Source organism: Rhea americana, unplaced genomic scaffold (assembly GCF_003343005.1).
Source record: "Rhea americana isolate MKP2758 unplaced genomic scaffold, rheAme1 scaffold_260, whole genome shotgun sequence".
NCBI classification, from domain to species: domain Eukaryota; kingdom Metazoa; phylum Chordata; class Aves; order Rheiformes; family Rheidae; genus Rhea; species Rhea americana.
This window is the reverse complement of record NW_028186380.1, coordinates 557,767-573,947: the sequence shown is the minus strand read 5'-3', so window position 1 is coordinate 573,947 and position 16,181 is coordinate 557,767. Positions and strand designations below refer to the sequence as shown.

Sequence of the window (16,181 nt, the reverse complement as noted above, 5' to 3'; positions counted from 1 at the left end):
GGTCAACAAAGGACACTGTTTTCAAAACCCTCTTAGTAAATATTCTAAAGGAGTTTTTCAGACACTTGTAACTAAACTCTACATCTTGGTCTGTATTGAGTGATATTTTGTCTGAATTGACAAATCTACTATTGGTCTTACAGGACATTTTAAAGGTGACATTGTTAGATTCAGGAGGATTGCAATATGTTAAAAATATAATCTGGAGAGGTACTGGTAATAGCAGACATTGAAAGAAAAGATTTTATAAAGCCATTTACCGAATATTTTTCATGTACAAATTGAACAAAAAGCTATATTCTACTCCGGGAGGATTTAAATAACACCTTACTTAGTTTGAGAACAAAGAGCATTTTCGGTTTATCTGTTTTGTATGCATAAAAAAGGCAATAGAATGGATTCTTTGTGCACAAAACATATCCAAGGTGGTATTGAGAACAGTGTAGATAAAGAGGGTAGTGTGGCTACAGGCAAACAATAGTTATTTATAGACTGCTTTTTTGTGTATTGTTAGAATGAGCAATCTGAACTCTACGAAGAGTTGAAGGGGCTTGTTGGAACAGGTACAGTTAATCCCTGTATTGCTAAACTTAATAATAAGAAAGTCGTTTACGTTTATGTTTTATTCTCCTTAATCAAAATTATATTAAACATTACGTAACCATCAGATAGGTAAATTGGATTTGCTACTGCCTCAAGCAGGTTTTTAGGACTGATCGCATCTGTTGCTTATAGAGAGAGATTTGACATGCCTTATTTTCCTAGGAACTGTACTATAGTTATTGTTATCACTGGTGCCTGTTTGCAGAACACCATTTTAATTCCATTATCATTGAGAATTTACAAATGATCACAAGGATTACATGGCATTATTGATCCATTTTTTAGATGTTTTTGTGTTGGCTGATTCTTTTTTAATGTCTGTTAGTTTAATCACACACTAAGGAGTTTATTCTTTTACCAGTATATGAATTCGTTACCATGATGACATATTGGATGTTACAGAAGCTGCCAGATACATACTGATAGTATACAGCCAGTATACAGTACAGGACATCAGGCCTAGCTAATAATCACTTGAGTGTATGATTTTCAGCTCCTTTTGTGATATTTACCTTAGTAATGAATATCTTTAAAAAATTCTCAATAGCTGTTGGTATGTCTGAAACGTGATCTATTTTCAAAACAATTCAATGTCATAATAGCTCAATGTACAATATATGCTAAACAATATATGGTAAACAACATATACTTTTAGACATTTCAGCCAACCACAGCATTTATAACTGTGCAAGCAGAGGCAATACAGACAATCAGCTCTCGTGCTTTAAGACAAAGGGGAACCTGTAGGTATCAAAAAATTACAGCATTATCAGTGAGTGGTTCAATATATATGAGTTTTGAAGCAGCAAGTATTTAATGACTGATTACCGCAACCACACAGTAGTTGTTCTTACATAATGAACTCTTTGCTCCTACAGTATAATACTTAGAGCAAGCATTTAACTGATCTATACAAGATTGAACTGATCTATGCAAGATAATACTGAGTTGTAGACTCAGCCCATTTTTCGACAGTATAATCTGGTACAAAGATAGAATAAAACAGAGACCCTTTCAAGGCTGTAATATATCATTCTTTTTCAGTATTTTTAAAATTAAGGGCAAAATCCTAGCGGCTACTGAAGTCAAAGTAAATTTTAGCAGTGGAAGCAAGATTTCACTTCAAATGTAGAAAGCATGAAATTTTTCAACCTGTTCTGCTTGTTTCAGTCTTCCTCACTGGACACTATTTTTCTAAATTAAGCCTTTGAGGGGCTTATTTGCAGGTGGTATTCAAGTCAAATAATCTTTTGCTGTGCTATCACATAATCACAGAATGGTTGAGATAGGTTTTATAATCCCAGGCTCAGTGGGGAGAGATACATTATTATGACACTTGATACTGCATAACAAGTCATCAAGACAGAGAGGTGGAGGAGTTTTACCTATCAGCGAGACAAGCTGTTGTTTATAGGTCAAACAAGTACAGGACCTGTCAGTTTGTCTGCTAAAAGAACATTTACGTTATTGAAGAGAGGTTTTGATACTCCTGTTAAACTATCTCCAAATGAGAGAGAGAGAAATACATTTCAGAAAGTATGATTGAATCTGCACTCCTCAAAGACCCCAAGAATCAGATTACTATCAAAGCTAACATACTTCACTAGCAAAGGTTTTTTCTGGGGAATTCAACCTGAGACATAAAGCACATAAAAGGATAAAATCACTGATGAGGCAGGTCAAGAATATGCCCGGGTAAATCAGCTGCATATAGGAAGAAATTTTTAGGTTTGATGTTTTTAGAAGAAGATTAAATAAAAGGTTTTGTTTGTTTGTCTCCATTCCTTCACCTTTGTCTTTTAAAAATTAGCCCATATGTTGTATATAAGCATTTTTACTTTCATTAAGGTTGATTTCAAGATAGCAGCTACTAGGCTAGCAAGGCATTTTTCACGTTTTTCGTTATAGAGTTAGACAAATCTAGAGAAGAAAGGTAGTGAGAAAGAAAGCCTTTTCTTTTTTCCCTAATGAAGAAATTTAAAAAGGAGAGTTAAGGACCAGAGAAAAACGAGCAAGAATGTATACTAGAAAAAAGAACAAGCAGAAAGTTGCATATMTTGACAGTGCTGATTTTATGCCATTTATGTGAATGTAAAACTCCTTTCTAAAGGGTTACCTTATCCACTGCCCACTTTTAACATAACAAACTGCCAGTGCTTACTCACCACTCTCCATTTTTCTCTGTGGTTGATGGAAAATGGTACTGTGACCTTTCTCCAAAATTGAATTTTCACTTCCATTCTTTAGCATCTGTCTGTTGAGCAAGTTGCTTTTTTCTTTCAGCACCAGCCTCCTAAATCTCCAGGTCACAGGAAAGTTCAGAGACCAAAGAAGCCATCAGGGGTGGCTAGGATACCACTCAGATCAGTTGCAGGGAAACACCAGCTATCGATAATGCAGGAACTAACTGTCCTGGTTTTGGAAAAGGGTGTGCTAGAGATGAGAAGGGAACAGTGTTGGAAGATTTACAGTTAGGATTGCAAAGTATCATGAGAAACAAGAACTGGTGTTTTCTGTAAACCCGAGTATGCACAAGGTTAACAAATACTCAACTATCTGATTGTATGAACACGGCATTAATGGAACATAGTGCTATGGGGGAAAGGGACGGTCATGTCTGGGTTAAAATAAAGTCCTTGTTTTGCTTCTGTAATTAATTTCATTTTATTTTCATGAACATTTTAGGTGTATCAATATATGCATGAAACCATAACTGTAAATGGCTGCCCCGAATTCCGAGCCAGGGCCACTGCAAAGGTAGGATACGTGCAACTGTTGAAATACGTGTTACCCAAGTGACCTAGTAATTGACTGTGCGCGTGTGTGTTTCAGGTATTCGTGTGTACACTGTAAGAAAATTTAGACATCAGTGGCAGCCCAGAGTCTAGAACCAGTGCTACTTCCCAGGTAACAATCATAATGGAAAATTTAAACCTTTATGCTGCTTCTGTAGCTTAAGAAAAGAGAATGATTTTATAAAATTTGGTAGTTTTTGAAAAGTTGGTTTGCAAAAGCAAAGTCTACCTGTAAAAATCAGTATTTTAATGGACTATTTTCCCATACAGCTGATCCAGGAGGGCACAATGATTTGGGAGACAGAAACTAAACAGACAAAATTCCTCTTTAAGTAATGGGAACTGTAGGTATTGAGCAAGTAGTAAGGATGGACAGTGATAAAAATGGCCTGACCAAAAGGCTGCACAGCCAAAAGCAAGCCACTTTTTCTGAAGCATTGCCTGCTTTGATAAAATATATTGTCCCTCTGGTCGTATGAACCTGCCTTTCTCATATCCGTAAACCATGATGGCCCATTACTACTACTACGAAAATGATAACTTTCTACGGGAATTCACATAACCAAGAAAGAATATGCTTTATTTGCCARTATTAATATGGCCTGTATTTTCATAATATGCACAATGATAATTCCAAACCAGGAGGCTTGCTCTGGCTGTTATTTTCCCATTGTCAAGATTGTCTTCTGGATGGTAAAGCAGGTACTGTGCAAAGCAGGTAAACCTGCAAAAGCCATAAAGCTGTTTTAGAGATGATTATTCATGGTCCTGCTCCTGTGAAGTTAGTAACAAAACTCCCAGAAATATTAATGGAACTAAGATCATGCCATTATGTATTTGCCATTAGCTATTTTTATTTAAAATTATAACAGAAAACAAAAGTTTGGAGTATGTTCTAAAAGCAGTACAGTATTCTAGAGAAGCAAGCCATATAGTGGCCAGCAAATAACATAATATATGATAAACTGTAGTATATTTTCCTTCCTAAATAGTGTGTTCCTTTCTGTAGGCTGTTTTCTCGTTTTAACCTTCTTCTGATTGACACTTCAAATGAACAATGTAGATTTGTAAGGTCTATGCTACTGTATAGAGAAATGTGTGTATTAGATCTTGGTTGGCCTACACTGCACATAAACATAGAAACAATTGCTATGTTGTATAGTAAATGGGAGAAATCCAACTAATGTTTGCCATTCTCATTTCTTATTCATATAGAACAGCAGGGTTACAAAGCAATGTTTGAATATCGCAATATTTCCTGGTTATTTCTGGGCTGTCTGCATTGCATTCTCCTAGTGCATTCATGTCTGACGTAAAATGTATGCATGATGACAAGGTCTGCATGTGCAAAAACATATAACTGAGAATGATCCATTGTACCACATCCTCCACTGGCTTTTAATAAGATAAGCATTATTAAAATGCTCAAAAATGTTAGTATAGTGCAGAATTGTTCTAGCAGTTTGGACTACAAACATATGTTGAAAAGGATAAAAGTTTTTTCTAGTGTTTATTTAATTACACTGAGATTTATAACTAAAGTAGCAAAACACTTGTAGTGAAAGATGAAGTAGAAGATGTAGTATTTTCCTGGATGCAAGCGTCACATTTTGTCACACACTTTTATTTTTTCCAAAGTAAAAATTATAATCTATGACTTTTTAATTGATTTATAAATCCATTGTCTCAATATTTAATTTTCTAGTAAACATTTTGATCCAATTATATTGTTAAAACTCATATTCCTGTTCCAGGAGTTATTTAGTTTGCAAAATTTCACAATTAGAAATTAAACTTCTCAAATTAAGAATAACCTTGGAGGATTCTTTATATCCCCTGAAAATTATCAGTTCCATACATCTGAGAGCAGAGCAGAGAGTTAACAGTTCAGTTTATTCAATTTATTTCAACTAGGAACACAGTATAGGTCACTTCATCGTATCCAACTGTAATGAACCTTTTTTCCTGTGAAAAGAAGAGGCAAAGAAGAAGCGCGTAGGTCGATCTCAAGTGTTCACGGCCACTCAGGCAGGCTTCCTAGTGTCTACGTCCGGCTCTGCTGCTAACTTCCTGCGTTATCTTTGACAAGTCACCTAAACTCTCTATTCCTCTGCTTATCCCCTTATTCCAAAAGCATTGGCATGAAAATTAATTTTTGCRAAGTGCCTTGGGATAATTAGGGGAAAAGGCAGAATGAGATACTGAAATGTTTTCATAACGATGAGTTCTCCTGTGAAACAAACAACCGAGCGTGTCAGTGTTCTCACTAGATAGCCATATCGCTCTCTTTTCTTCCAGGCAACAGTTGCTGCTTTTGCAGCAAGTGAAGGCCATTCACACCCGCGAGTGGTGGAGCTGCCAAAGACTGATGAAGGCCTGGGCTTTAACGTGATGGGAGGAAAAGAACAAAATTCTCCTATTTATATTTCTCGCATCATTCCTGGAGGAGTGGCAGAAAGGCATGGAGGACTCAAACGGGGGGACCAGCTACTTTCTGTTAATGGAGTGGTATGTGAAAATTTGGTAGAGCTTTCATCTTCTAGATTTTCATTTTCCTCAGCCTTTCCAATACCTTGGTTTAAAATGCAGGCAATATGAGATAGAAAAGAATTAACTCTGTGAGAGTCCTTCATATGTATTTGTGGTGCAGTGAGGCAAAACTGCACGGACAACTTTGTTTCACTACAATTTCTGTTATAACGAGGGTTGTTAGAACAGCTTCACTTTCAGTCACATCACATAATCAATTTATAGGGAAACTATGATTTCCCTATCTGATAATTCTGCAAAATCCTTCTGTAGTAGAAGAGTAAAACTGGATTTCTTCCTCCTTGTACTTCATAGCCTGTGAGGCATACAAGCGTTTCCAAGTCCAGTGATGCCTCAGAGATATTTGTGCAGTCTTGTGACCTTCAGAGGGTTTAAACACGTATAATCAAATTTAGTAAGCACATCTGCTGCTGATTTGCAGTAGAGGGTACATTCCAGATTTTTTTCACTGACATTCATCCAGCTATAATATTTTGTCAGTGAAATCAGCTATTCAAATAAATACAGGGAGCACATACATTCAGTAAAAAGGTACATTTCTGCATAGTCATTTTTCATGTATGTAAATACTTTATGGTGGGGTGTTTTGCAGTGGTTTCACTCTGAACCTCAGTATGGAGCTAAAAAAATTAACAGGGATGTTGTAATAGAAAGAAGTTAAAATAAGGTTCCAACTAGATGGGTCAAATTCTGCCTTTCATTTTGCCTTAGTTCCCTTTTACAAAGGAGCTTAAACTATYAAAACATATTATCATATAACCCCACATTTCTCGTACTGAAAACTCTTTTTCATGCAAAACCTCCATCCAAACYTCCTGCTGATCTACACCAAAGATGTGTACGAGCAATTCCTGAATCTATATTTATATACAGTCATAAGACTTTCAACTTTAATTTTCTCTTCATTGCAAACCTGTAAACAATGACAGATGCTGATTTCCAAATGCTTCCATGTTGTATGAGCTGTAATCTGTTTCCCTCAAAAATAGTTATTCCCCCTCTCAGACAGAATGCAACACATCAAACAGATTTTACAACTTCTTCTATAAACCATCCTGTTATCTGAAGAGACAGATTGAGTCTGTAAACAGGCTAGTCCTTGTGCACAGTATGAAGACAAAAAATGCAAAATAAAAAAGACAAATCACCAAAATGGTCATTACTCTCCAGGAAAACTAAATCAATTGAACGTTTAATAATTACTTTACTGGTTGGAGGTAGGTCACATAATTTTGGTTTTGTTCAGCACTACTTTCAATAAATGAATGAAAAATGCAGGTAAACAGTAGTTTAGTAGTTGATTAACAGGTTTCTTAAAAAGTCCCTTTGATGTCAACAACGTTAGGCAAATACTGGAAAGGAAAATGGTGAACCTTCAAACACTAAGATATATTGACTTTTACTCTACTGTCACCTCTTTCCTGACATTCTGTTCAAATGATTTCCTGATTATGCTCTAGAATATATATTATGTTAATATATAGCAGAAAATACRATGTACACTTCCCAATTGCATGTTGGCACACCAGCAAGCTGATTTTGAGATGCAACAGAAATATTTCCATGTTCTGAGTCTAAACAACAGAATTTAAAGTTTGAACTGCAGTTCTTGAACACTTGAAATCATGCTTATCGGCAACAGTTCATAAACCAATCTTAGGCTGAATTAAGCCCATACAATATAATTCATAAAAGGGCAAAAATTATAGAAGCAGTAATTTATTTGTAGACAGCTTAAGACAGGAGGAAAAATGGCTAAATTTAACATTGTTCTCTGGGACTAGCTCACTCTGTCCTTCTCTTAATTTATCTGAAGAAAAGCAAATAATATACAGTATGTACAATACAACAGACGGCTTGGCAGTGGAACATGAGATGAAAATGAAATATCTGTAACTTGTTTATTCTCAGAAGTTGGTGGTTATCCAACTTTATAATTATCAACATAAAATTAGAGTTGCATGTTCATTATCCCAGCATGACTGGGATGACTGTTCCCAGAGCAGTTTCATTGGATGCTAAAAAAATTGCTTTTTCATTGTGCTGGAGATTGTAACATCCTTCTGTCTCACACCCCCTAAAAGTAAAGGAAATTGAAAGCAGTAAGCCCTGCAGATGGCTCAGCAAAGGCACTTGCTGGTAGCTGTTCATATCTGGCAAAGATTCTGCATTTATCAGATACCTGGTGTTAGTCAGATACAGAAAGACAAGAAAAATAGATTAATGGCTAATTTCTCACACAAGTATTTGCTTATGGATATTTAATAGAAGTGTCCTTCTCAGTTTCTCAGCTTGTGAGGTAACAATCAGATTCTTTTTTTTTTTTTTTTTTGCCTGCAAGACAGTGGAAAATTTTTTTTGTTTATATTTACTGCAATTCTGTATGCCTGGATACAGTAATGATTAGTGTTTCCCTGCACTGTATCTGCAGTTCTTTCAGCTATTCTTATCTCTACAGCATTTTGTATCATTTTGTTTGAGGCAATCTGTCAATGCTACAAGAGAAATAAATATGTAACTATATATAATTAAATACATATAATCAAAAATTGCATATTAAATCAGGATATGCAATCTGAATATTCATAGTCTGTTCTGTATCCCTCTGTATTTTTTGACATTGAAGTGAGATCACACATTTTTAGTCAAGCAAATTTATAAAATTGCATGTTTGGCGGGCAGTCTTAAAGCGGCATGAGTGTTAGATCCTCACAGTGTCCCAAACCAGTGTAATCCAGTCAGCAAARTCCCTTGTACAGGCAGGATTGATAGCAGCAGGAGTCATTTGCCAGCACAGCCTCTGTGGTTTACAGAGGTGGGAGAAATCCAGCAGCAGCAGAACTCCCTTTCCTGGTATAAGCTGTCTCCTATACTACAAGGGTTTTTCTTACATAAGTTCCACAGCTGCAGCTATGCAGGTAAAGCATTTGTGATGCCTTTTGGACATGTCAGTGCAAGCAGCAGTAAAGATGTTAAGAGGAAGTACAGCAGTGGTATTAAGTGCTGCTGAAATCTTGACTTTCATTGGTTAGACCTGAGTTGAGTAAGTTTGGAGAGAATGATTGATATTTAGAAGCATTATCATTTCCTTTGCCWTGTTATTTTCCCCATGTTGGCTATGGTTCAGAGCTTTAGACTTAATTCTGTACTATAACTGTTCAAGCCAATGGGATTTTTCCATTGACCTGGATAGCAACAAAGTCAAACCCTTCATTTCTAATTAGAAAAAGCTGGCTGTAAACTGGAAGAATAAGGCCTGAAGCAAATGGAGAGAAAACAGGCAATCCTGAATTAAATAAAATTTACTAAGTTATGCAAAGTATTRAAATACACCATCTTGTTATTCCCCTAAAGAGCATACACAATTACAATTGCTTATTGGTGTCAATTAGAACCAGACAACTCTTTGAAAGCAGATGAATATTTTAGCTACTGCCTGTAAATGAGCAGTGGGCAACCTTTTTTCACAGCCTATCCTGGATAGCACGAGAGCAAAAGATATAATGACAACACTGTGAATGCAGTAACATTTCTTCTGAATGTCTGTGCCAAGACATACTGACCACAGTTCATAAGGAAAAAGTGAAATACAGAACAATGCAAAGTTTCATACTATTCCTTTCAAGATGAGAAGTSTTTTTACAGAAACCATTATCTGTATCACCATGTCACAAAGCAATGAGTTTTTAAAAATTAGTCAGTCACATTAACTTTTTACTAAATCACTAGTTATGATCTTGTCTCCTAATATTGAGAGATTATGGGGTGGAGAACATGAGGAAGAGGTTTTAATTAGTATCTGTGATAATTTCATTTAAGCAGTTTCACAAAACACCCTGTGCATCTACAGTTTTCTATTTCAACTCTGTATGGAGCATGAGACACGTTCACTGTTTCTTATGCAACAATAATTTCATGTTTTTCAAAATTTGTAATGAAATTCTGTTTTCTCCAAGCTACTTTTGGGTAGCTATGCTTGTTCAGCAGGTTTATCCCAGCCACTTCTAACAAAACTGATCATCACAAGTCATAAGTTTTACATAAGATTCATGCGCATTGTAGGAATTTAATGAACTTACTTATACTTCAAAAACATTAGGTCATTTATTTCAACAATCAAATTAATATTTACTTCAAGGTTTACTCCATTTCTGGTAATCATTTCAATCATTCAGAAGTAATGAAATGACATTCATTATCTCTCTAAGTTGCATTAACATTTCCTGAAGCATCTTACATTTCTGTAGAAATACTTGAGTACAATCAGTTGACCCAGCCATGAAATAATTCTGTGGATTAATATGTTGAAGGACATTTAACAGGAGGCAGGAGTGTACGGAGCAAGATGGTAAGCTTGAATTGTGTAGTGTGTATTATTTATGTAGAAATGTGTTGTATTTGCTTTTTGTAACATTTATAGCATTGTTCCTCACTCCTAGCTTGCTACAGCAGAAGTAATTCTTATTCACTCTTCTTACACAGTGCTACTCACAGTCAAATAGGAGAGATGACAATAGACAGAATTTTCTTCTAACATCTGACAGTTGCCATAACGATGCCAAATTATTCTTTGAGTATGAATTGAACTTCAAATATTTTGAACACTGCTGCTTCTTTTTTGGATGCCTATGGGTATAGTTTCATTTTAAATAGCATGGTATACATAAGAGTTTTAAAACACAGCATGTATTATAACTTTGATTTCTTATTTYGTGTAGGAAGAAAATGATTTATTTTTTAAAATATTCTAAAATCCATTTGACAATCTCAGTTTTGAGGAGTTTTTTTTTTCTGCAGAGACAGAGTTTTTTGTTGGAATATGTCTTACAGCATATGTGGGCAATCATACACCGTTAGAAAATTCCACCCTTTCTCCTGAGGTGCAGAACAATCTGCAAGCCTGAAAAGCACTCCAGACAAGCCTTTTGATGGAAGCCATTAAATAACCTTTTTGCAGCCAAATTATCTCCCTTTTGGCAAAACTTACTGTTTAGAACAATGTTAGCATACAAATAGGAGCTTGAAGCCTCAGGGAAAACATTTGATTTCATAGCAGATATCACCTTACTATAAACCATTTTCAAGAAAAGAGGGAGAATAGTTCCTTAAGCAAGAACTTGAAATGTTTCAGTAGTTAGTGTTTGAGTGCTTACAACTAATCAGGTATTTCCAGTATAGAACCAGTATCATATACATGTAAAGTACTTGAGTGATCCCATTAGCTTTCTAACACACAAGATGTCCTGGAAAGTAATGGGCATGTTCACCCTTCTGCAGTTAGGCAAATACTAAATTTCTACATACAGGATCCATAYAGGGCCAGGGCATAAGAAAGGAAAAGGCAATTTCACACTTGCAGTTCCTTCATTTCTTACCAACATTTAAATAAGGTTTTATGTTCACTCTATTCCACTTTTTTGTATCTTTCAAAGAGATGAGATGGGCTTTTACTGCAAGAGACATTTTTTACATTATTTTTGTTTGCATGAAGCGTATGGAGTATTTCCCCTCCTTTTCACATAGATCAGAAATCAGGTTGGTAATGCAATCTAAAGCAGATTAGCTGGGTTATTGGTTTAAAATGTGAAAATGAGTACATTCTCAWTACTGCATAAATCTTATTTAATGGAACACTTTTCCTTAATGATCCATTGAAAAATCTAAATTATGTAAATGTCTGAAAACTCTAAACAGCCTTTCCRTGGCAGCAAGCAGAAAAAGAGGACAAAGCTCTGGATCAAAGCATCATTTTTATCTTTGYTTAATCTTTGCTTTTAGAGTGTGGAAGGAGAACACCATGAAAAAGCAGTGGAGCTCCTGAAGGCAGCTAAGGATAGCGTAAAGCTGGTGGTACGCTACACTCCCAAAGTGCTGGAGGAGATGGAGGCTCGTTTTGAAAAACTGAGAACAGCACGACGCCGGCAACAGCAGCAATTGCTTATTCAGCAACAGCAGCAAACTACACAGCAAAATCATATGTCGTAGGTGAGAGTATTCATTGGTCTTCCCTAAAGCCCAAATGCAAGAAGGGCTACTGAGCACTTACTGCAGTGTGATAAAGAGTGCTTGTTCTTTAGTACATTTTGGCATGCTCTATCCCAAGAAAATTGCATTTTGAAAATAGATGAAAGGCCTTATCAAATTCTGGAGCTAATTTCCAACTGAGAACCCAGAAATCTCACTATGCAGATCTAGCATATGTGCAAGCAAGACCTCATAAGAAATTTGTATTCCCCTGGATCACTCTTGAATCCTAAAAAATGGAGCATTTGTAACAAGTAAAAAGAAGGTGCTACCAGATTTAGACATATTTTGATGTCTGTTCACTATTCTTTTAATGCTTTACAACTGAGCATCTAGATTTACTGCTGATGCATGAAGAGAAGACTTTCTAATCCATTCGCTGCACCAGGAGACCCAAACTTCACTCTGTGGTTCCTCTTCAAGGAATCCACAAGTACCTACTTCTTATCTGCAGTTTGGTAGGGAATATTTCGTTCACTCTTGCCTGATATCAATATTAAAATAGCTTCCAAGAGGCTTACAAGTTCTCCACATTTATGGATATGCTTAATTTGCCCAAAGCAAATTAAATACAATATGTGGTAAAGCAAGGGATAAAATCCTGATCTTCCATATCTTACCAGCAGTTCCCAAAAGAGGATGTTCATACCGTTAATAGGCTACAGGTGACTCAGAAGATCCGYAAATGGCACAAGATCAGAAACGGGAGCTCCCAGTGAAAATTTCATTGTTATTAATGTTGGTACTGATCTCTGTTGATACATATAGGAAAAAAAGATTGTAAACCACCTGTCCTGTGACAGGTGACAAAAATCCCGTTTTGTTGCTGCCAGCAAAAAGTGTATGAAGAGTCTGCTGGTGGCATCTGAATCTTCCTTTAGGGCTTCAGCTCAGGTAAAAGGTGAAAAGGTGATGTTTCATGAAGTTTTGACCATCTGCCTCAAATAGAGCCATTACAGGAGACAAACAGAAATGGTACAATCTCACGTACAGCTTTTTGCATTTTCACTTACACTAAAACTTTCCTTAGCAAGTAAGGCATTTTTTTCTGATTTTAAATTATTCTTTAAACTGAAAGGAAGAAAAGGCAGGCAGAGACAGACAGCAACTTAATTCCTCAATTCCTTGTATTTACTCTGAAAATTGTGTGGTTTTTTTCAATTCTAGGTTATTCTCAAGGAAAAAGAAAGCATAGATCAAGAGTTCAGTAATCAAGCAATTGGAGCTGTGCTTCAGTATTCCAGCAAAAGGAAACAACCACAGGAACACAAAATAGAATTCATCTGGAGAATGTGCAGTATAAGAATAACTTAGTAAAACAGCCATGTAGAGGGTATCCTCATTATAAGGCTTTTCAGAATGCTAGAGTCACAGTTACACAGCTGTGACTCTATTCCTAGTGAGAACAGCATGGTAAGTAAACACTAAAAACAGAAGTCCAGGGCTTCCAATAATTCTGCTTAGTCTAATCTTGCACTCCTTACTCTGACAAATTAGCCAGCTGGCTTTCTGTAGTCAGTGGAAGTTTTGTTTAAGGAGATCAAGATTGGCTGCATTTGGGGATGGAACCTTTCTCTACAGTTATCTCCAGAGAGGAACAGCTATATCAGTTCAAAATTTTGCCACAGACATCAAACTCATACATCACACTTCATAGCCACTTTGTACTATATATTGTAGATTTGTTTTAACCTAACTTACTATTTATAATTTTCAATTTTTCGCTCTGAAAATAGCAATTTACTATATTTATAAAGTATTCCATTTGTAGAAGCAATTGGCTTTTTACTCTTGGTGTTTCCATATATTTTATTATGTAACAACAGAGTGAGAAAGTTTTAGGTCAATTTTAATTTTATTAGGAGTAAATTTAGGGAATCCTAGAACTGTATTTTTAAATGTAGGTATTGCTTGTATCTATTATAGCTACTATTCAGAAATCTATAACTGGATATATTATATATTTATTCCACAAAATATATATTGTCAGAATGTACCTGTTAGAGAAGTAGGGTCTTTGCTTAGCATGTATTGCAAATGTAGTAAGCTAATGTTAGCGAAAGACCAAGCTTTGTTTGACGGATATTCCTGTGATAGCATAATCTCAGCTTTTCTGTATTACTTAATTTATTTTCCAGTCTAATGTTTAGATATTTTAGAGAAGAGGAAGTGTAAGTTGTTTCTTTTGAGACTGACACATTACCATATAAATCAGTTTGAAGTTACAGTTCTGAATTTGCTTTTAATCAAACCAAATTGGAATGTAAAAACAAAATATATAGTTAAGTTCTTAAGTTTACATAACTGCTCTTTTCCAAAGAAAACAGTCAAAGCTGGAAGGCTCTAAATATCATCTACTTTTAAGTGATGAGAAACACTGAAGCCCCAAATTCTGATAAGTAATCTTTTACAGCATGTATTCTGTACTACATTAGAGAAAAAATGGAGGGGAAAACAGCTTAGGGGAGAACCTTACAATCCTAGTATATTGAAAACTTTAGGTGGCATCAGTGAAAGCTTAGCAAAATGAGGAATGTAGAAATGCTCTTAACCAGTATTCTGATTGTGAACAAAATCAGAAACCCCAACAAATAGTTCCTTCTTCAAATATTTTCAAGTTTTTGAAGGAATTATTCTCAAATAGAGGGAAAACACAGCTGGGGAAAATGTTAGTATCATGGCTTAGATTTAAAAAGCAGTGTACAGCTTAGCCACCAGTCTTGACAGTGTTTATATTGTATAAGTAGCCACTGAAAGGAAATTATTTTATTTTTAAAATCAAATGGCATAAGTACTCCCAGAGAAGACTCATTTTATACAGAGAAGTAATTCTATCCAGTGTTTTTGGTAACAATATCGGTTAAGACAGTGGGGCTTCAACACTGCCAGTATTAAAGATGAAATATATTGTATTGTGCTCTGCACGGTGTCTTTTTATACTTAATAAAATTGTATGTACCTATTTTAAAACTGTATTCTCAACAACCATCACTATTGACAGTATATGAACTGTTACCATGACTGCATATAAGTGTACTATATCTCATCAATATGGTTTGAGTTTCACTGACTGATATTCTCTGCCTTCTCAAAGGCCAAGTATTATTCAGATTTAGTCAGTCCACTGTACTGCATTTTTCTTAACTGCTTTTTCACATCCTCCTCTCCTCTTCCTCACAAAATTTAGGTTTGATAGAGTGGAATGTGCTGATTAATAGATTTCAATAATAGAATGTTATTCATATRGAGAAGCCGATCAGATTCATTTTCAAATGTTATTATGCAATAAATTATTTATACATACTAATGTAACATTCCAGTCTCTGCCAACACTTAAAAGTAAGATGAAAGAATAATACAAGTTACATACAACTGGTAATAAATGTGAAGTGGAAGCAGGGAGAAAGAACTCTTCTAAGAGTCATTTTCATGCCCATTACTGAACTAGAGATCATTAAAAAGTATAGCTGCTTAATGACAAAGTAACCTCTGTGTCTCCAAACCAGTCATATGCATTTAGTTATAGACGGTCTCTTCATCTGTAATTTAAATGTCTAATATCCTGATGCAGTAAGGCACACATGCATTGCTGAATTAGATCTAAAAGAATGGTAGAGAGAACACTGTATATGTGTTATATATACAGGTATGCAGGTACTTGTGCATTATATTTGAATTAATTGGTCTCTTGGCATTTGCTGTTTCACTACACAAAGTTGATATCTCTTCAGTCAAATATCATTGCTCACATTTATGCTTGGCACCCTCATACATTTCTCTGCATTGGCAGCAAATTGAAGWAGAAGATTCAAGAAGCCTTTTCTGTCCCTTTGTTACGATAACCAAAGGGGAGCTACATGATTTTTRCAAGCTGTTGCATCCAGTTCACCTATGCCAAAGATCCAAATGTAGGATCTAATAAAGATAGATGTGTTCAGAGGTGATGACATTTACTTTCTGAAGCTGGTGGATCTGATGCGCTAGCTACAGTTTCCCTGTTTGTGGAATCTTATCTRCCTGGCACAGGGAATTGACAGATTGCATGACGGATTACATTATGCACATTCAGGATGTATTTTATTATGGGATGAGAGGCTGTGTTTCAGAAAGCGGCAATTCAGAAAGCGGCAATTCTGGAAAAAAGTACTGTATAATAAAAGGTAACCAGCTAAACCAGCTAAACCAACGCAGAACTGTGTCTAGAAGAGT

The 16,181-nt window shown here is 35.6% G+C and overlaps 1 protein-coding gene across 2 annotated transcripts in view; it reads left to right on the top strand.

Moving 5' to 3' along the window:
• LIN7A (lin-7 cell polarity scaffold A) overlaps positions 1 to 15,285 on the top strand; it is a 47,416-nt gene extending 32,131 nt beyond the window's left edge. Inside the window, exons 3-6 of one of the 2 annotated variants that reach the window (XM_085307649.1) lie at positions 3,289 to 3,360; positions 5,697 to 5,906; positions 11,727 to 11,929; positions 13,140 to 15,285. In XM_085307649.1, coding sequence (XP_085163775.1) covers positions 3,289 to 3,360; positions 5,697 to 5,906; positions 11,727 to 11,929; positions 13,140 to 13,167 — 513 coding nt within the window. In that variant the 3' untranslated portion in view covers positions 13,168 to 15,285. Of the gene's footprint in view, positions 1 to 3,288; positions 3,361 to 5,696; positions 5,907 to 11,726; positions 11,934 to 13,139 lie in introns of both variants that reach the window. The other variant, XM_085307648.1, reaches the window with a different exon arrangement.
• The last annotated feature ends 896 nt before the right edge of the window (positions 15,286 to 16,181 follow it).